This window comes from Bombus vosnesenskii, unplaced genomic scaffold, assembly GCF_011952255.1.
Source record: "Bombus vosnesenskii isolate JDL3184/JDL3185 unplaced genomic scaffold, Bvos_JDL3184-5_v1.1 scf7180000013305, whole genome shotgun sequence".
Classification (NCBI taxonomy): domain Eukaryota; kingdom Metazoa; phylum Arthropoda; class Insecta; order Hymenoptera; family Apidae; genus Bombus; species Bombus vosnesenskii.
This window is the reverse complement of record NW_022882954.1, coordinates 383,866-406,472: the sequence shown is the minus strand read 5'-3', so window position 1 is coordinate 406,472 and position 22,607 is coordinate 383,866. Positions and strand designations below refer to the sequence as shown.

General features: G+C 39.9%; 1 protein-coding gene across 2 annotated transcripts in view; it reads right to left on the bottom strand.

The window, feature by feature from the left end:
- Positions 1-1,754: 1,754 nt before the first annotated feature.
- The window catches only part of LOC117234634 (tyrosine-protein kinase Drl), a 99,958-nt gene continuing 79,105 nt past the window's right edge, over positions 1,755-22,607 (bottom strand). For both annotated transcript variants that reach the window (XM_033496028.1, XM_033496029.1), the window contains 6 exons: positions 20,751-20,925; positions 13,890-14,094; positions 5,933-6,089; positions 4,774-5,041; positions 3,886-4,072; positions 1,755-2,372 (listed from right to left, as the gene is read on the bottom strand). In XM_033496028.1, the coding sequence (XP_033351919.1) occupies positions 2,124-2,372; positions 3,886-4,072; positions 4,774-5,041; positions 5,933-6,089; positions 13,890-14,094; positions 20,751-20,925 (1,241 nt within the window). In that variant the 3' untranslated portion in view covers positions 1,755-2,123. The remainder of the gene's footprint in view (positions 2,373-3,885; positions 4,073-4,773; positions 5,042-5,932; positions 6,090-13,889; positions 14,095-20,750; positions 20,926-22,607) is intronic.

Sequence of the window (22,607 nt, the reverse complement as noted above, 5' to 3'; positions counted from 1 at the left end):
GGGAACGGTAGCGATATCCTGCTATTCGGACAAACATCGTTTCATAGAATTAAATCGCGATTAGAAAACGTTCCAATAGGATAAAGAAAACGCACGAGATAGATTTTTGTTCCAAATATATAAATATAACGAGCTTTTAGTATTTTTTTAAATATGCCCCGCTGTAGATCGTAAGTCGCTTCTTCTCATTCGTCGAGAATCAATGTTGCAACCGAGAATAGATAATAGCATAACGTAGATACATTGTAATAAATTCACACTGACAATCTCTGTGATAAATTTTTCTATAAAGACGATTGCAACCAAAGATAATGCTGAAACTTCGCAACCAATGCATCGCGAACCTCTCGAGCCTCTTATTAGGCTCGAGGAACGCTAAACGTCCTTGTCCAAATAGAATCATCTTGATACCGTTTCGTGTCTAAACGGATAATATAAACAATCTCAAATTACATACGAAAATGCATGTAACGTTAGTTTTATAACTCTCCGCGTAATAGGCCTCGATCTTTTTTACGCAATACGACATTCGCATATTTGCGCTTAGATCGTCGCATCATCGAGCTTTTCGGAAAATACATTCGCGATACCGAGTTTCAGTTTCAATGTTTACTAAATTATTCGTATTACGTACTTCGTTCGAGGGAAATTACGTTTACGAGGTTGTGTTTAGGAATCTGAGTGAAATTATTTGTAAATGTTCGCACGTTTGCGAAAGTTTTAATAATCGGAATAATTTCCCGGAAAATGCGTTAGCAAGAGGCAATATACTGTATTCTTGACTGTGTTCTGTCTCCCCTCTTGCTGCAAACTTTCCCCTTTTCGAGCTCGATGCATTATTTATAAAATCGTTGCAAGCAAATATTTTTCAGGTTAACGATACCACAAAAGTAGCTATACATGCGCGGATAACTTCGTTTATAACTTGTCAAAACTCTAGAGCTGTTTTTCTTATTCCGTATGAAGAGTATATTTTTATCTAATCCAATATCGTGATATTATACCATAGTCGATATCGAGAATGTACTTGCGAAAAGATACTTGAGAAGAACGCAAGACTTTGTACTCTTTGCTTTGAAATTTGTTAGAAGAATTTTACACGCGTAGCTGAACAGTCAAACATCGACGGGAATAAAAGCGTTTGAAAATGTCTAAGAAAATAGTCATCCGGTTATTTTCCACCTTGCGAAGTAGTAGATTCGCACATTTTGATCGAATAAAATTTTGATTATAGAGATTTTTGACGCAGTGCTCGAATCGACGAGACCACATAACGTTTCACGGAACGTTTCCTTCCAAGTTGGGCGAGCGAAAATGGTTGTAATCTCTTTTTAACGCGCTCCGAGATTACGGAAAAGTAGCGACATTGTAAAATTTGGAAAAGAAAGAAACCAAGGAGAACGTTGCGAAAGCGCGCCTGCGAATCGATGATGTAACGCGCACAACGGATAGCGGTGATTGCGAGTTCACAGGCGCTGCGTTCTGTGTCGCGTTGCATCTATCTGTCACGCCTCAAGTTCCTTTTTTTAACTGCTATGGACGGATATATCCGCATCGATCTTTTCATCGCCGATCGGGCCGCACTTCGTTCGTTTCTCCGTAATCGAATCGTTTTAATCCGCGGAAATGCACCCCAGTCTTGGTCAACCGTCATCATCTGTTTTGATTCTCCGGCTGCTCTCCAAACGGAATTTCGAAAACAATGTGGCCCGCCGATACGCGCCAGAGGGAATGTCGAGTACCGTTGCTGACAATCAATAATATTGGCAGTGATTTTCAATTCTGTACGATTGCAAATGGGCAGTGATTTTCAATTCCATACGATTGCATCTCCACTTTCGAGTCTGGTTTTTCTTTCCTTTTTTAAATGAAAAACCACGCCCTTCTGGGCGGTGTTGGTTACTTTCAAAAAATTCGTCATTCGTCGCCGAGCTATCTTTATCGTGAGTCTCTCTCTCGATGAGTCTTCGTTTTGATTCCCGCTCACGTTGAATCCTCTTTCTTGCGTTCAGAACTCTCGCGAGGGACGTTGACGGAAAGGTTCCGCGACGTGATCCGAACATATCATTCCAGAGTGCTTCGCTGTTTCAAGGAACACCGTGAGACGTTCGAGTATAAATATTTTAAACGAAGCCGCCCAGGGCATCGTGAAAGTCTTGTAGATAGGCGAGAAGTTGAGGCATGGTCGGCCGGTCTCTGGAAAGGCCTAACCAACAGACGGCCATTACGGCGAAAAATTCGTCCGGGCATGGCCTCGGTTGGGCCAGTCGATAACCATCTCGAAGACACGCCATCATTTCGAAAGGATCCACCTCGACGTATGGTTGCTGGCCCATCGTCGCCAATTCCCACAGGAACACTCCGAACGACCACTTGCAAAAAGAAAAGAAAAGAAAAGGAATAATTACTTGTCACGTTTGATAAGAGTTCGCTTACGTCGATATCGCCGAATTACTCGTATAATGTTTTCGCGGTGTTCATAATTTTTAGCGAACGAACGATATAACGTTTATTACTTTCTTACAGTTTCGTCGAATCTGCGATTCTCGATAAAATGTTTCTTTTTATTAAAATTCGAAGCTACCGAAACTCCTCGTTATTTAATAATCTTATTCATTTTGTCCATTTGTATGTCTCTTTATATCCGTAATAGCTTCTTTCAACGTAAAAAAAACGCTCTTCGATAACGTCACTTGAAAATGATTTACTTTGCTACAAGTATCTACTTTCATATTTTATGTATCAGTGTGATAATATCGTAACAAAAGTTACAACGTACGTTATATATGTATCTTTCACGAAGTATAAGCAAATTTAAATAGGTAACTATTTATGGAGTCGCTTCTCATTTAAATAAATTTCCTTTCTACGTTTTAAAGAATCTTTTTTCCTCAAAGAAGCGATCCATTGGATACGAAATATTTGTTTGTTTTCTGTTTCGTTTAAAAACGCATCATAATTTAACCTATCGCACGGATACAAATTTGACCAAAGTTTGTTTTAATACACATAAGTATTTTTCATTTTTTAATTGATTATTCGTTCACAATCGAGTCAACCCGTGTACGATAGAACTCCGTTTATACGAGTTAGTCGAAACATAGTGTGGGGGAACATGTAATTTACATAATTTCAATTCATGTGATAAAAATCAATCGATTCTCTCCATCAGCTACGATCGGAACATGTACTTTAATAGAAATATTTGGATCGCCAAATTACGATAATAATTCGTATAACGGGGAATATCAAGAGCCGATTAAATTGGTTTTTGAGAGTCGATACCTAACCAGCGATTTTCAATCAGAGTGCCGTGAGAATTTTTGAGACATCCGATTTACCTAAACTATTCGGTTTACCTTTGCGCGTCAAGTACAAAAACGACTATTCCGAACCAAATATATTATACTTCTTGTAATTTTAGTTGTCTTTCTGTCGACTTTCGGTAATCGGTTTATACGTGCCACGAGATGAATAAAGTTAATATATAACGAGATATAATACGAATAAAATAAAATATAACGCGACGATAAGACTGACATTCGTAACTGTCTATAGACTCGTCTTGTTGCTTGAAATGTTCTTTACGTTCAGATTCTTGATTTCTGAATTAAAAGTCAAATTCAGAAATTAGATTCTTCTAAATTAATAGAAAGGCGTCTGACCTTAATTATACGTAATGATATTTTACTTAAAATATATATATATATATAATAACATACGTATGTGTATAGTATACAACAATTAGTAAAAATAATCTTCTAATAGATAATTTAAATGTATATAATCTACTGATTTTATTGGAAAATTCAGTCGTCCATTATCGCCAGGGAGTGGTACAGCTTCAAAAGTTTATTGGAATTCAATAGGAATTATGGTCCGTACCACGTCCGTCGCCGTGCTATACTGATTGTGCTGGAGAGTCTCCAAGGCCATCCAACGAATGGGTCTGTTCTCGTTATCACCGAGACAATGGTAATCCTGAGGGAAGAGATCTCGCGCCAAAGCCGTATCAGCTAATCGCACGCGAAGACTGCTTGGCTCGATCAAACAGTTTCTGGCAGCGATATCCCTGGAAACATATTGTCGGTTATACAGGATGTTCCAAACCTTCTTTCCAGTCAAACTTTGTGTCAGCATGTTCTATGGTATAAATGGTACGGATACGAGAAAGCTGTTATACAGGATGATTTGGAAGCCGTAACATAGACGGAAAAAATGTAGTTCCTCGCGTAATTTTTTTGCATACGTTCCATTTACAACAGGCTGTTACTGTGTCGTGATTTTCAAATCATCTTGCATAAATATAGTTTGATCGACATAATTTTAACAGAAATCGAAACGAAGGATTAAAGCACGTCATTTTAAATCTCTTCGGGGATGCGTTTACCGAACACGTTTATTTCTTATTCTTTGGTTATTTTTTAATCGAGACAGATAATTTTGGAAAATCTGCTAAATTGGCCTGCAATTACAATGTCGGCATATGTAGTTACCATACACACGCCTTATTACAATTTTTATTCGCGCATTATCTTTCGAGCTTCAAAGATACGATCGATCAACCACAAATATACTTTCGCATTCGTCGATCTTATGAAAACAGTACTTTATAATTCCATTTGAGAAGCAGAACTCGTTTACACATTGTTTGCATAATTTACACCTACTGGCAACGAGTGGTATTTGTGTATCTTAGTCACTGTCTGTGACAGCAATTCAGTTCACATTCTAATCAATCTACCGAATAGAGAAATACGTAGATGCAATCACCTGTGCAGGAGCCCTCGGCCGTGCAAGAATGCCCCTGCTCTAGCAACCTGCGCGCCAACGTGCACCAAGTCCCTGGTCCCAGGATGATGGTTTCCGTCGGTAAGGTACAACTTCAGATTTAACTCGCCTGGCGAACTCGTGTATGCCAATAATGGACAAGAACTATCCAGGCAGGCGGCGGCCAGCGAAGCTATGTTTGCATGCACTAATCCTGCCAGCTGCGAGCCCTCGACCACCAGCAAAGAGGCTTGATAAGCCGATGCCACTTCTAAAATGATCAACATCTCTTATTAATTCCTGCAGTGATTTCTCTTATCCTTCGTGTTATCGTTCGGAACGCGTTCGGAAATCCTAAAATTTAGGCTATAAGATATTAAACAATTTATAATAATTACGATTTTCCGATTACTTTCGTTGTCTTTAACCAATAGGATATGTTCATTTTGTAACAGATTTTGTTGAAATATTTTCCTCGTTTCGTTTCATCGTTTTCTTTCTTTGTTCCGTTTTACGAATCTGCGGCAGATACATGATTTTCTACCTTATCGCGCGTCGCTAGCCTAGAGTAGTGCAACTTGCGTTCAAATTTGAACACCTGTACGCGTAATTGAAAATTAAACTATCGAATAATATTTTCAATTTTTCGTACCGACGTTGATAAAGTTGTTCAATGTAGTACGTAAACATACGCGTATAAATCACCTTGCGACATTTTATTCCATCTTAATTAACATATTTATCGAAATAATCTTTGAATACTTTAGCAAATCGTAAGTTACTCGAACATGCGTTACAAGGAGTTTCGAAAGTAAAACTTTGTATAAAAGAAATCTTTCGTCATGAACTTTATTAATATCGTGTTGGTTGATAGAACGACACATTGTCGAATTTGTCCGATCGTAAAAGGTTCGAGCATCAAGCCCTTGCTGCAACCTACTTATGTACTTGCGAAACCTTTCAAGATATTCTAACGATTTGTAACGATTTGTAACGATGTTCTAATTAATTTAAAAAGCTAAGAAGAAAAAGTACTTTGTACGGTATCGATTTATTTCGTAAAAACATCAACGACTCTCTTACTATTCGTAAAGCGACGAGTCGTTACTATTGCCAAAGCCCGATATCACGGCTCTCCAACACGATACTAATACATCGATACCTGTGACTGTCTTTATGATGACTTCTTGTTCACGGCCAACCAATTCCAAGGTACCTTTGTAGACGCGTCCGAAGGTGCCCTCCTGTACGAGATTGCGACAGTAGAGCGCAGACCTCGATACCGCGAGTGCCCTAGCCTTCTCGCAAGGATCGGTCGACTATAAATTAACAGACAGGACACGGAGGTATTAAGCCTGATGCGCACAGACACCAAAGAGATTCCTAAACAATTTGCAACCGTTCTCGGCGTCTCTCGATCGCGTCACACGGCGTCTGCATAATTCATCACAGAACAAAATCCCTTCGCGGGCAACTCATTAAAAAAGCATTTGTCGCCTGTAACAGGATACGAAAGAGGTCGCCAAGTCCCCGAAGGACAAGAAGAATGGCAAGAAGAAAAAAAAGAGAAGGACCAGCTTCCCTTCGCTCTCTCCCCTCTTCCCCCACGTCCGGCCGTGTCATCGTTATATCGTCGTTTCCATCGTAGCCACATTCCCCTTTGTTCCTCAACGGTTTTCCAGCGGTTCCTGCGTTGCGAAGCGTAGGACAGCTCCGACGGGGAGCAAACAGGGCTGCAGGGAGACCGGTTATTCATTAATTTCAATTTTCCGGAGTTTTGCCTTCGGCCCCTCCCATTCCATTTGCACGCGTCTACGCGTGCACCGAGCTCTGTACGTGTACGTGCGAGACCAGCGACACTAGCGAGAAAAAAGAGGCAGAAGACGATGGAAAACCATTGGCGGCGTGCAAATTACCGGAGGGCGTGCCCGATTTGAAAAGTAACGCGATCACCAAGTTGAAAAGAAAGATTCCCCGAGCCGGAGTAGGATGTCGCGGTTGAGATCGTTCGTCGAAACTTCGAGGACAACGTTCGACGAGGATACAGTCGGCTAATATCGCGACTTACCGTGCTCCGTAATTCTTATCCGACGCGACGACCGAAAAAAAATCTACTTCCAGCTAGCTTCTTTCTTCCGCTTTGTCCCCGCTGGTTTTCATTACCGCGTTTCGTTCCGCTCGTCGGTTTCATTCTCCGTTCTCCTCTCGCCGGTTTCAGTTTCTCCCTTCCTAATTTTCTTTATCGCTTTTTTTTTTCTTCTTTTCGACGCGAGAGAATTCTTGCCCTGCTCGTTTTTCGCTTCTACTTTCTCTCTTTTCCGTTTGTTAATGAAAATGCAACGAGACAATTTAAAATCGGCTAGCGAGCATGCCGAGAGACTTATAAAGGACCGTTGCGGAATTCGAAGCGTGGAATTTGGAACGCGGAATAAGCTTATAAATATAAATAGAAGCGAGAAGCGCACCTTTGTTTAACTGATAATCGCAACGCGAAGCGACACGGACCGGCGCGCTGCGGTATGGAGAGAGAGAGAGAGAGAGAGAGAGAGAGAGAGAGGTTTTCCGGTAGTTGACGGGACGCAATAATTTCGTTATTATGGAAAGCAAAGCGGATGCTTCCATGTTGCTTTCGCCACGGTTTAAACGCGATAGCCGGCACCGCTGCTAGGCACTTTTAATTATATTGTTTGCAAACAGTAACGAGGTTTTCTATGGCGAAGTGAATTACGCCCGAATGCGCCGTGTGCTATAAAAATAAGACGCTAATGATGTTATCAAATGCTTCGCTTTATTCGCCGATATAACGCAGCAGTGATTAGATTATTAGAGCACTTTACGTGCAAGTTACGCTTTTGTAGTTTAATGCTATGACGCAGGCTTTATCAAACCGCGTAGCAAATGCATGGCTATAATGCATGGTCTCTGTTTCAAAGTTCTGCTTAATTTGTTCCACGTTTTTCTTCGTGCGTTTATAAAAAGTGTCAAATAGATCGATTCGACATAGTATTATATCACTGTCATATACGTATACACATACGCCAATATTGGCCATAAGTGTGCTATATAATAATATTAAAGGTATACGTAAGTATGTAAACATGCTCGTTATGTTATGTCGGAATATTCTAAATTCCAACTATCTTAATCGGTATTTCATATTACAACACACGTATGACGAGAATTAAATAACAGATTTATGATAAAATAATACTGAAAGTAAAAGCAATGAAAGCAAAAATATCCCACCTTGTACTAGATTATATGTGTAAAACAACAGTAGGTATCCCACTGCTCCCTCATCAACGCGTGGTTATTACTGTGTGGTAAAAACCTTGATATATGCATATGTCAAGGTTAAGTTCACAGAGACTAAATTTCTTTTTCTAAGAATATTTTTACGATATTTCCAAATCACGTATCTCAAGAACTAGAAAGAAAAAATTATCGCAAAATTCGAAGCGTGCGTCATCTAGGAACGTACCCCTTTACAATCTACGAGAAAATAAATGGAAACGATCCGTGCTGTGTAAACTTTTATGTACGTGTGGCGATGTGATACATCGTCAAACAAATAAGTAATAAATAAGAATAAAATATACGTAAGGTGATGGGTTATCGTACAATGTTAAGAAGAAGGAAACCGTCGTGTGGATTAAATCGTCGAAATTCTGTAGGAAAGGTGTGTTTTCGCTCGATATCACGTTCCCTATATGTCACGAGTATATGCCGGTATTACGATTCGATTGCAAATTGGAAGCAGATATCGTGGGCGACAGTGGAAAATGACGCAAACGTGGTAAATGAGATTTCGGAAAACGAGTAATAAATATTATCCCCCAACGTTGATTATTGTTATTTGTTTCGTGCTCGGCCGCGTGGCGATTGCTTTGCTCATCGCTGAATTGCTCATCGAAGCAAATAAAATTTTTCAATGCTAACAACTACGTCCGACGCATAATTAACAAGCGGCTGCTATTAGTTTGAAAAAACGGATTCGTAATTGCCGCGAGAAACGAATGGGAAGAGGAATTGAACCGGCTGCAAACGTATTTTTTTTTGTAATGAATGTAGACTGACGAGTCGCTTTTATACAATCACAATCGGTCTATTGATTTAACGGCGCCAGCAGCGAACTTTTTGCCGGACGCGTACGATGCAGCAATTCGATTTATTTATCGAGAGGGTCTCGTCAAACGTCGTAGTTTGTTTCCCGTTGGAGCCACTTTGAAAGCATCGTTTTTAGGCGCCGTCTAGCCTCCTCGTCACGAGGGTCGTGTTTCAAACTTTTAATTTCAATCCGGCTAATTAATAATACAGTTTCCGATTTAACTACATTAAACCATCGACCATGGGACGAAAGACGATATCGTTCGGGTGGGAATTCGCTAAACCAGAGAATCGACTTATACGATCTATTCGGCGCGTTTGACGGTGACAAGTTTAAGAGCCGACTACGTCGCTCTTTAATTCTCGGCTAGATAGAATTTTATTCGGCAAAGAAACGAAGAAGTAAATCGATAAGAGAGGGGAGAGCGAAAGGATATAGAAATTGAACGACACGTGAAACGTGTATCTGGTTTAATCGAGTTCGATTTTACGAATCTCGATATCGCTCGTAAGAGCTGACAGAATTTATTAACTCGAATAAATGGAATCGCATATCGAAACTGAAGTATAGAGTAACTTTACAACAAATTTACAATTCGTGCCAGTGTGTTTAAGTAGTGTTCGACGACTAACGTTCGACGTTAGGTACAGGTACGATATAGATACTGTCGAAGCGATCGGAAGATAAAGCGAAGACACTCGACATTTCCTTCTGGCACCGAAAGTTTTCCAACGTTCCTACGTCGTCCGATTATTTTTAAACGGAATAAAAGTTCTTCGTTACACAGAATCCACCTAGAAGCTTCATGAATAACTCTACAGGAACTGTTTAAATAATTCAAAGCTTCAATTTCAGTACACGAGTTTACACGAAGAAGCTCGATCGAAGATAAAGCGACAAGAACTTCTCGAGGTAACACTGACCCGAATCGTCGATTCGAGGGCCGACATTTACAATTAAGATACAAAACGTTAAGTGCGGGATATCAGCCAATGCATGTTAAGCAGTTTTACCGTAGCAGCTTCGCCGTAGCGTAGTCTCGCGCACCATCGACTACGACTATTTTCTTATCTATCTTTCGATAAGGATAGGGTGGTTACTCTCCGCGTCTATCGGGAAAATCAGGAGGAAAACGCATCTGTTCTGAAACCGAAGGTCCCCGGTAAACAGGAACAGTAATGGCTTCTTCAGCAATGGGATCTCAAGCGTATCGTTTTACAGGAGGGATAAGACGTTGCCGCATTACATGACTGGCTGAGTTTGAAGAGAGCTCGCGAACGAGCGAACGAGCGAGCGAGCGAGCGAGCGAGCAAGCGAGGGAAAGGGTGCGGAATCAGGCCGGAGGATAAGTTTTCCCTAAGGATCGTGGTTACACAGAAATATATGTTTGTGTGTGTATGTGTGTGTGTATACTTGTATATTCGCGTCTGAGGTGCGCGTACTTACGTCTGTACGCGTTTGTATAAACACTCCTCTCTTCGTGGTTCTTCGTGTCGGTGACGCACAGTCGCCGGTATAGCAGGAGGGTGGCGTTTCAGACGAGGACATCGAGGGTTCAGGCATACGCGTATACCCGGTAAATTGATCCAAGATCAAAGCCGAAACAATCACAGGACCCACTTGCAGTTTCTCTCTAGCTTCTCTCCACCTTTCACCCTGATTCACCCCCTTTCTCTGCCTCTCTAACCGCGTGTGTAACCTTCGTCCGCCCCCTTTGCCAACCTCCTCTTTGAATAGCCGAGCACAGGTGGTACCGAGCCGTTTCTTTTTCCCGGGAAATTAATGTAAAACGCTCGTTTCGAGCCGGAAAGTGCCGGCTAGACTTTGTTACGTGAATCGAGCCATGCCCGGCTGCTCTTTCTAAACTCCATTGCATATTTATTCGACATTTGCGCGATCTCTGTTTTTTCCTCATCGTTCTTCTCCTCGTTCCCTTCCCTTCTATGTTTTCTTTGTTTTCGTTTTAAACACGCACCAAGCGGAAAGGCGAGTCACAACGAGTTGTTAAAGAGGTTATTATTCTAGCTATTTCGCATTTACGGCATGTCGTGCCCCGTACGTCGAGATTTTCACACGTACGTACGTTATTCGTCGATGAATTTGTATCGCGGTATTTTGTTAAAATTGCGGAAATCACGAAATCTTTGTAGAATCTCGTGGAATGTCACGAAGTGTTCAATCTCTAGTAACCTTATCTTATGTCTCCTGTTTACAGAAAACTATAATTAGCTACAAGGAATTAGCTACTTTTACCACTGGCGCTCAAGTGTATACGGTATACGCTTCAGTAGTATAGAAAGAGATAAAAACTGCGATAAAATGTGCTAAAATGTGAATTTCTTTCCTAACGATGCCACAATTTTTCGATAAGTCGCTCGAAAAGAAGAGTTCTTATCGAACAAAAGTACATCGTCTCCTTTCACACATCCTTCGATTTATGTACTTGATTCCATTGAAATTTGAATTCTAAGCGATCAAAGAGATCAGCGACTGAAGCGTGCCTGGTCCGAAAGCAACGACGGAAGCGAATAGAGGGATCGTGTTCTTTAATGGAGAACGCGAGAAGGTGAAAGGGCGAAAGGAAGAAGTCACGACCTCGCCGCGCCCGCGCTCGCGCCCGCTTCCCGTCGTCGTCGTTTCACCGCGTCACCTCTATACGTCTTCTCGAAGCAGGATAAAAATTGTAAATTGTCGATTTACTCGCTTTATTAATTATTCACTCAAGCACCGATGATCGATTACACAGTTACACTCGGTTTCCCTTTGTACCCACGTTGGCATATAACGAGGGTCTTATATTTGCATTTATATGGAATTAAGAATTCAAATTAGGCTACGACGAAGATGGTTTTTTAATTGAAAGAATAATATCACAGGAAAATTTCTTTTAATCGTCTGTCAAATCGTATAACTGTATGTATATTAATTTCGGGTAGAGAATAATATTTTACCTTCGATCGTCTTTCGTGTCAATTTGCGTCAATCGTGACAAACATAAAAAGGCAGCGTTTAGATATATAATCTTGTGCTTGAATGTAACGAATTTCTTTTCTTTAGTTTTAATAAAATTCTTTGCGAAGTTAGCCTCCCACAAGGAAACGTATTTTCCACATTCTATAGGTAAACTGGATCAGTACTTATCGATATTAATACATTATATAATAATTATACGTTATTTGTCACATAAAGTCGAAACTTTTCGAAATTTCGTATAGATCGTCGACTCGCTGTCCACGAACAATTAACTACATATCTTTGCGTTATATCGAACTTTGCCTTAAATTCCTTTCATATTCTTCGAAATATCGCTTTTGCGTCTCGAAGAGAAAAATTTATCTGACCGATAACTTTTGCACGCTTCCGTACGGTTCCAAAGAATTCCAGGTATCTATAACCAACACAGTAAGACGAATAAAATGATTGTTCTTCTCGAAAGTCGTGTGGCAAATCAAGTATCGGATTACACGTAGACTCAGGACCAAGAAAAGCAGATCTTACCTTTTCCTCCGGAGGGAATTATCTCTCCGAGGAAGACGGGGCAGGAAGCTTGACAGAAGCGACAAGAGGCAACGGGAGCAAAAAGGGAAAAGGATGCGAAGGAAAAGGGGTTTATCACGTGTACCAATTTCTGGTGAACGGTGTGTGTTCGCTCGGTTAGAAGGAAGTCGTAGGTTGGCAGGTTCGAAGCAGCTGAATAAAGAGCCGAAAGGTTTGAAAGCACTGGGAGGGGAAAGTTGTTGGTAGAAAGTGGTCCCTACGACCACAAATTCGATAAAGTTTTTGAATGCACCTCTCGTCTTGCACGCGAGGCCAGACGAGACCGGACACGCCGGAGAACAGAATCGTCTCGCAGTCTTCGTTTTCGCTACTGAAAGAACGACGCAGAGAACGAAAAGAGAATACAGGGCGGAGTTCGCGATGAAGATGCGGTCAGGATAGAGAGAGAGAAGGGCTGAGAGAAAATCGGATTTCTCTATGAGAGTTCCTCATCTACCTTCGACTTTGTTTCGCGCACTGCTTCACCGCTTTTAAAGTTCATTACGCTATATTACGCTAAACACGATAAGCCGACATATCTTTAAAATGTGATTTCGCTGGAGTTTCGATATCGCTGCTTCGCATTTGAAAGCACGATAATTCGCATTTTCTATTTTTTACAAGAGAAGCAGTTTTAAACTTCGGTACGTTGTCAATCGATTCGATATTATCAAAATTATCTTTTTATTTAGCTTTGCAGCTAAACATGGATTTTTCGTCCTTTCAAAATTTCTTAAATATTATTTATCATAATATTAAATAATTTTTCTTTTTGTTTTGATAATTACGATAATTAGCAATTGTCATCGATTTGAAAGGATCGACACGATCGAGAGATTCATTTAAAGAAACAAAAATAATTCTCGATTCTAGAGATTCAGATTAAAGAAGCAAATAATTGAAAAATTATTTTTCAAGATGTTTCCTATAACAAATTGTAGTATTTCTTATTTGTTGTGTCCCGTTCATTCGGCAGAAGCACATGTTTTAAACAAATTTGATTTCTTCGCCTCTCGCAGTAACGCTTCAACAAGTAGCATGGAACCGTCTCTGTTACAAAGAACCTCTTCGAGTATTTTATTTCGTCTGTCTTGAACAATAGAATACGTAAGCATTATTAAGCTTTCACGATATTTGCCGATCTCTCTTTGCTTGGAGTTGCGCCGGACCTCTCGGAGTGAATATATCGTCTCGATACTTAAACGCGTTTCCAAAAATTTAAACCAACTGCATACGATCTCCGTAAAATCGTATATCACGTTCGATCAAATATAAAATTGATCAGACCGAAGCACGAATGTTTCGTGACACGTAAGGTAGGGCTGCACTCGGTTAAACTCGGAAACTTTAGAGGCAACTCGGCAGCGCATCTCCTGCCTGGAGAGTTTCACATTCCCCCGGTTCGAAACCGACGTATGTAGGTACTTAATGCAATATCTTGCCGAAGTTTCCGTAAAATGATTTTGCACTATACCTGGCTCAGATGCGTCACATGGCTGGAAGCGTAGTAACTCGCTCTGGAACCGCAAGGTCTCGCATAGAGTGGCTCTAGGTCGGCAATGGTTGCGTAACTTCCGGAATTCGCGCTTCCGGGTCGTGGGTCGACCCTAACCAGCACAGAACTTCTGGCTAAGCCGCCGGTGTCTGCCGCCGAATAGCTACAGCAGGGCAGTGTTTTCCTGAAAGAACGAACGATCCTGTAGTCACCGGTTAATAATTATACACGAGGCTAATTATTTCTGCGATGCACGACATGCTTTGCACCGGGACTCGAGTTGCGTGAGTTATAATAATCGCGAGAGACACTTGCTACCGCTGCGCTGGCTGCTAGCTTTTTTCGCCTCGTCGCTACTTTCGTCCTAATCCACCGAATCGCCTTTGACACCTCCATGCTTTTAACCGAATTTCCAAATAACGCTGGAACAAGGATGACAATCTCTCGTCTATGATAAAATATTTTCCATTTCTTCTCGATGTTCTAACGGCGTAAGATGTATCGTTTAAACATTTTTGTTGAAAAGTTTAACCAGAAAGAAGTTGTAGCTTGCCAGTGAAATTCATATTACGTAATGAAATTTTTATAGTTCCACATTTTTATTTCGACGTAATAATAATTTATTCTATGAGAGGAAATAATTCTTTCTTGCGATGTTAATCAGTTTCGGAATCAAGTTTTATGACTTCGTTTATTATTCACGTCGAGTTTCACAATGTCTGCATAAATCCCGAAGATCTTTCTGTGGTTTTTTCCTTAAATTCGTAACTCGACGTAACAGAAGGTTTGCGAGCACATTCGGCAGCGTATCCGGTATGATCGATCCCGTGAAAAGTTCTCGTAGCGCGTGAAATTACCGCTTAGCCTGCGGGGAAAAATTTTCAAAGAGGGTCTCGTTCCCCTTTGCAGCGAGATATTAGAGCAGAAAGAGGCTCGAAAGCGGCCAGATAGAAGACGAGGAGAACGATAAACGGAGGTACGGATGCCGAGAAGACTAAAATACCGGGAGAGAATTCGCGGAGGAACGGTAATTCCGATATTTCGTCGGATTTATTGGCCGTTTTGCGCATGTAAATCCACTACGGCGATTCGGCAAAAAGGTGAACGAAAAAGAGAAACACATTGCGCAAACGATTTCAAATATTCCACGCTCGGTTTTTTTCCCCAATTCTTTGTATTCATGTCCGAGGACGGGCTTATATTTTATGCCGTAGTACGAGTTCGGATTTAGCATGGCCGATTTACTTTATTTCGCTGCTAGTGACACATTCGTGCGCGATAATTTCTCTATAAATACGTAGCAAATACATAGCAAATACGTAACGTAGCCGTAATTTATCGGTGCATTAAATTAAAAAACGCTGTTCAATTTGTAACGTTCACAGTCGACTTTATCGCTACAGGCTATTTCAGCATCGATACATGGATCGTTATGCATGAACCACTGTTTACATCCCGTTCAATTTATTTGAAGTTACCGACATTTTTGGAACTAGTTTCGCGTTTCAACAACACGCACAAAAAAGCTGCTTTAGTTTCTTTGTAAATTTTCAAATGTATATAATTGTTATAACCGAATGTTAGTTATTCCCCGTTTAATTACGACGATCAATAATAAGATTTTGATATTTTTATTTTAAATATTCCTAACGATAAATATGTCTGATATACAGTAAATTTTATGTCTTTTAATATCGATATATTTCATATGTACCGGTCTAATGAGATCATAAACTTGATATTGTACGAAAATAAAATGCTATACGCACTTTTTGCGTAAAGATATTATCAAGAGCACAGGACGAAATATCTACCGTACATGGGATATAAGGAACAAATGCGAAGAAATTCCTTTTCTCTGTTTGCGAATGGTATATTTCGCCGCAAAGAACAACCTGTTCTTGTCCAATCTGAAAATCGTGCTTTGCGCGTAGAATGGAGATCGACATGGTAACGGGAACGAGGGTGCAACGGTGGATGCTGTGTTTACTCGAGCGGACGGATGTAAAATCTGCAGCCTCGCCCCCGAAGGAGACGTACAAGGGCCGGAGAAGGATCCTCGTTTTCCCGCGCGTTATCAGCCTGGAAAGACTCAAAAGAGCTAATATATCCCTCGAGAGACAATTGGCCCATGCCGCGCCGGGACTTCCCCAAAGCGAAAGACGCCGCGGGAAACGAGGTAAGGAGGCATTTTCAGAAGAAGAAGGGCTACTTCTGTCTCCCCTTTCTCCTAAAATTTCCCTTCCATAAAAATATTCCCCTGTTGGGGGACCATGATAAAAGTGCCCACTCGATGTATTAAAATTTCAGATTACAGCCTTAGTGGTCGTGCACGTTCGAGGAACGGTCGAAAATTCATTGGAAACTGTTATCGGAACTGCAACTACTGTTACTTTGCGAAATGAAAACCGAGCGAAACATATTCGCAATGTACTTCTTAGTAAAATGTAATATCTTAATAGAAGATACCGTCTTTGCAACTATGTTGGAATCTATGTAAGAATCGATGGTTCACCCAATACTATTTACAAAATATAATACGCGATGTTACGTATTGTATAAATGTAAGAGAGCAGAATGTATTTTCGTTAGATACGCGCGTTTCGATGATTTCAAAAAAAAGCTTCAGCGAAAAAGGAATATGAATCGAAGGTAAAGCATGGAAAGTTTTTTGTTCGTTCGTAATAATTGAGCTATAAATAGCTATAGACGTATGCTAATAGCGACATAAAGTAGATTCTCCTTGTATCAAAATATTCAAGAAATTCGATAGCTACGCTCAAAAACTATTTGCACTTACAAATTACAAGTCCGATGATTAAAATATTACAAGCTTCTACATATTGTTCGCGCAACAGAAATCTATGATGGACAATTTATCACTTCTCAATTAATATTATTACCTTTCGACCGATATTATTAATTAGCAAATTATTGTACAACAGGCTCGTGGTGTAACATAATGTAATGATTTACTGAATTGTACGATCCAACTACGAACCGTAAACCCTCGTATTTATAGAGGTATTTTATACAAAAAACCGTAATAACTACACAAACAAAAAGTGTATTTCGAACGTGAAATTATCAGACAATTCTGGAAATAACGAATTTATCTTTATTATGATCAATTAATCGTTGCGTTATTATACTACTTTTGTTGCAACACTCGTCTTTCTAATCTGTGTACTTGAGAACAAAAAAAGAAGGATATTCAACGTTACTCGAACGCGGAAGTGAAAATTGATATATTTACGAGACTGACGTGAAAAGGATAATACGTTGAATGAATAATACATTTGAACACGACGATACTCTTGACCATAAGAAAACAGTAGTAGAAAAGACAGAAATAGATACGTATTAAAATTTGCGGCTGGGTGATATTCGTCGTCAAAAAGGATCTTGAACTATTTGCTTCTTGAGAAAAATTCACGACGAGGTGCTTCAAAAGATTTAATAATGCCCGTCAGGAGACAATTGGTCTACTTTGGGGGAAATCGGAAAGGCGGCGTACAAAGGGAACGAAGATGAAAGGTCGGTGGAAGTTTTTGCCTTTTGATCTCATTTTTATAATTTTATCGTGCAATGAGATTCGTTTCATCGATATCGGGCAATCGAGCAGGAAAGTATTCAATTCGTTAATACCAGATATAACGGAGTTTCAATTGAACGTGTAATTGAAGTACCTACTTACGTAACCTAGAGGCTCTCCTACCTACCTGCCGTTAAGTAGATTTCTCGTACGCTCGAGCGTTAATACGTGTATTGCAAAGAGCGTCTCTTAATTAAAGTTAGACTTAGTACGGGTTTTAATCCAATAACGTGCTTCGTAGAACATTTATTTATAATACCTCGTAGGGTATTTCTGTTAACGAAACTATTTCATGCAGCATCTAATTCGAATACATATTTCCAAGGTATTCTATTTGCAGAATCGAGAAGAAGGCGATTTCTAGACTTTAAATTTTCACAATGATCAGGTGACACGTTTGTGGTTTTTCGGGTTTCGATCGAGTTTTTAATTAGATCGGCGAATTAAAATTTCAGCTTCGGGTTTCAGGTCTGTCTCGAAAAAGCGAACTGGAATACCCGTGAAATGTCAGAACAAAGCGCAATGCACTATTCAGTTTTCATGGATATGTCAAGAAAGTGATTATACACGAAGAAAGAAGTTAAAGATACGGAATACGATTTTCCTCGTACGAGACACGTTCTTAAGAAACTTGATTAATTTTGCTTGATTTTTATTCATGCTTAGACACACGTCAAATCAAATGTACAATTTTGAAGAAATTACAAACATCGAGCGAATAACAGGAAAAATTGTTTCGGTGTTTCGTAAAATAAAGCATGTACACCTTGGAATATGTTCGTAGAAATTGTACTTCCATCATTTTTGGACCTACTTTTGCTCATGAAACTGCCTTGCTATTTGGCTATCTTATGTCAATCCTGTAGGATGGAAACAGAGTACGATATAATTTGTCTATTAATTTATATATTTGAATCATCCAGAAAAAGTTACAAGAACGAAGTACAAGCAGTTAATCATAACAGAGGAGAAACAAAGATCAGAAACGAATAGAACGGAGTGGATCGCGTTGCCGCAAATTTGAACGATACTTTTTTTTTCGTAAGTCGCGTGAAAAATCGCATGCCAAAAGTCTAGGAAGAACTAATATATTCGGAGGAAGTATACGACGAATCCGCATAAAGAAGAGAGAAGCTGGAGAGGTAGTAGAGAAGCAAGTACAAGGGAGGTAAAAGTTCTCCTTTCTTGAAACTTTGCCTGGGATCTTCTTTTACCGCAATCTTCTTGGATAAGTTGCTTTGCTATATACGTATAGCTAATAATTTATGCATCATGAAATAGGTTATAAAAGCTCGATGGAAAAACTATCTTTATACGATGTTCGGTTAATGTCTGATATGAAACACGTACTTTATCACAACGGTATCTTTCAAAGTTTATAGTAACTTGTTAAGCATATAATATATACAGATATGAAATTTTTGTAACTATCGCTTCTCAACAAACAAATTACTATCTATATAAAAGTGAAACGTCTAACGTAAGAGAAGCGTCGAAATAATTTTTACAAGATAGGCGAATCGGACGCGAAGAAAGAAAAATTGCGGTATAATGACTTCACGAACCCTTCGGAAGCTTTCATTCTAGACGGATGCGAAGCATTTCAGTCGATCGGTACAAATAAGAGGAAGCATTTTCCCATGATGCCAGACCGAGCTAGTTCGTTTCGTACATCTGCAAAAGAGACAAGTGGTTCGCACAGAGGGAAAGACGAGTGAAGCGGAAGCGAGACAGCAGAGGAAAAGGTGAGGAACAGGCGAAGATGGAGAGCGATTCCATCCCTCTGAATTCGCTGCTTACATTCTCTCCCGCAGGAGTCCTCTTTCGAACGGGGGCGTGTAGCCGTGCAATAAAATGTCGGCTGCCGTGGCAAGCGACCGACGTATCACCGGGGCTTATTGAAAGGATATTTCATGCGGACGAGTTCCTATCCAGCTTATCCCATGAATTTCCCGCGGGGGTGTAGAAATCTTTCTCTGCCCTTCTGTCTCTTCCCTACGGTGAACCGGGCCGAGAGACCAGCCCAACTCGGCAGTTGCCGTATCCAGCGGAAAATTCACGACAACCGGCAACGCGCGTCGACGACTTTTCACTCTCCGGTTGCTGGTGGGAAATGAGAATGCGCCCGGCGCGCGCGACGATACGTGAAAACCTGCCAACCGTGCGAATCTTACGAGCAGTCAGTGGCCTACGCGTCGCCGCGTTCCAACGTCCCGTTTGCCGCTGATTTTCATTTATTCGCTTGTGTCCGATTCTACTCGTGACATGATCGGATTAGGTCGTTTAATAAGTGGCTTTTATCTTCGCGGGAAGATACGCTTATTCGTACGATTACGACATTTTCAAATGCCAATCGGAATTTAAAGCACTACTGAAAATATCTATGTACCCTTCGTCTATACGAATATCGTAAGACGATCGCCTGTACTGCATTTTGCAGTACTGTTCCGATTTCCCGACAGTGGCACTACAAAATTTTCCTGTTTGCATTTAGAGCCTGCGTACTGCTCGCTTAAGACCACTAATTAAGAGGGACCGTAATACGTATATTTTAATCAGTTCTTTAACGTTTAATTCGTAGACAATAAATATTCATTAAGGAATAGCGATTTAGTTTAGTACAAAAAACTTTGTCTTATTTTTCACAGCGAATGATAAAACAGCGTTGTCGTAAAGTTTCTTACTTACGCACAAAAGTATCGATAATTTCATTTGCATCGTGACGATTTATTCGATGACAAACACTTTAAATACGAATCTTAAAGGTTAGTTGTTAAAACATAAAACGGCGCAGGACACGCGTCTGTTTCATTATCAGCACATAGCTTACATTGCGTCAGAAATTTTAATGCTTACAAATTGAATTTTGACGCGAGTTTCCGATATACTTACTTTATTTAAACTTCATTTAAACGTCTAACTACAGAGATTAATATTAATTAGCCGCTTTAGTCTTATAATTAATCGACTTATTTTCGTTAAATTAACAATAAGTAATTAGAAAACGGGAAAGGAACGAGAGAAGAAATACTCGTAAATCTTTTTGGTTATTCGTAGCTGTGAATTTGACGTAATGAAAGAAAGGAATTATTGAAATAGCGTCAAGATTCGCAACTCGCAAAGTGTATTTTTTGACCATTACTTTCGTCTAACCGAGTTAAAAATAAATTTGCTGGGTAATTCGAACGTGAAACCGGAATTCGTAGCAAAGTGATAACCGGCATATGGAAATTGTATCTACTTACTGGGATTCTTGAATGCGAGCCTTGCTGTTGCGAATGTACAAGGCGCTTGCTACGCTTCCAACGACTAATATCAAGGCGCACGCACATGTTGCGGCGATATAAAGAGCTCCAGCACCATTCACCAAAGGTCCTGGTTCCAAACGTACCGAATCGTTTCTGGGAGGTGCTTGCACTCCTGCAACAAAAATCCTAGTAGTTTCGTTTTCGTATCTTTGAGTAATCCGACTTATCGTTTCTATTATATCTAGCTATGTATTTCGTGCTCCGTAATACACGAATTAAAGCGTAGAAATTACGTATGTACATCTCTGCAGATAAATATTACATTTGCTGAAAATGAGATAAATAACGAGTTGGTAATATTTTTAGATACAACGTTAAAAATTTTAAGAATTATTATCTTCTCTAGAATTTTAAATTAAGATATATGTATATAAAATAAAAATAGATGGAGATTAAATATAGGTTCAAGAATTCATGTATTCGATATTATAATACAAATTGTAGCTTTATGATTTTAAATTTTGTTTTTTCGATCGAAGATTTTAAAGTCGAAATACTAACAATTTCGAATAAGACGCGACAAAAAATTTTTCAATAACACATCTTCTATTATTAATATACATACATTATAAGCTCCGTTCTATAGAAAGTTATTAGACTTCCATAAATTAATATTATCAAAAGCTCAAACATATATGATATATGCAATTTTTAACCTTGGTCAGAGGCGCCGCTTTTGTCGATCAACCGATTAAATTTATATACACATTATTAACGATAACCTATAGTCAAGGAAACACATCGCGCGACGTTGAAATCTCGTTAAAAAATTTGGCCATGCACTTTGACAGCGTAATAACAGAGAAACGCAGCCATTAACATAGATTCGTGAGCGATTTAACGAGCGGATTTTCCCGTACTGGCGTAAAATAATTGGTATTACATTCAGAAAATGTGTTCAAGCCGCGTTACGCCGTAGACAATCCATTTTACCGATCGAACCACACTCTCCCTCCTCCGTGGCACGGTGCATTCCGTGGCAAGTAAGACAGGTGATTTTATCGAACAATCGTTGACACGCTGTTCGATCGTTCGTTCTACGTGTCACTACCGAACTACGAATCACTATCGAACAGCAGCATGGAGCAACCGTGGAATAGCGGATTAAGAGTGCAACTCGAACGCAAGGAAGAACATCTTTTTGAATCGGCCCTCCTCCTGTCCTAGTGGTTCACCACAAACTACGACGAGTTTTCTACAAGGCACGGTCGGTCATCCTTGGAACCTCGTCGTATTTCCTTTCACGTCTGTTTGCGCTTTCCACCCTGCATAACTCTTTACCGGTTGCCTCCTTTGAATCATTGCCATCTCGAGTGCTAAAAAATAGAGTCTTAGCATTTTTCTCCGGTCGTTTAAATTAAACGATTTAAATCGAATACGTGATTCGTGTCTTTTATGAAAATCTGTTTGTTTTATCGATTAAATTTGTATCTCGAAATTTACACCTCGAAATAAGAGACGTTCATATCGTTGCGATTTCGTTGGAAATTGATAAGCTTCTATTGCGTTTTCCACGCCCGGTATTCCTTTGATTTAAATTTCCGTTCCTTATCTTTCAGGATCTTTTCTGTTCCACAAACGGGATCGTAAAGGTAGGGTGAACTGTAATAAATTGCACCGGTGCTTCGCTTTGATTTCGAAACTATACTCTCATTCTTTGAAGACATTCTTCTGTTTGTTCGACGTTTTTAATGAAAACCCGAGCTCCGATTCCTTTAATAAAGGTAGAGTTATACAGGCCACAGCTTTAATTTTACCTTTGAATCAGATTTTTCGATGAAATAAGTAACCGAA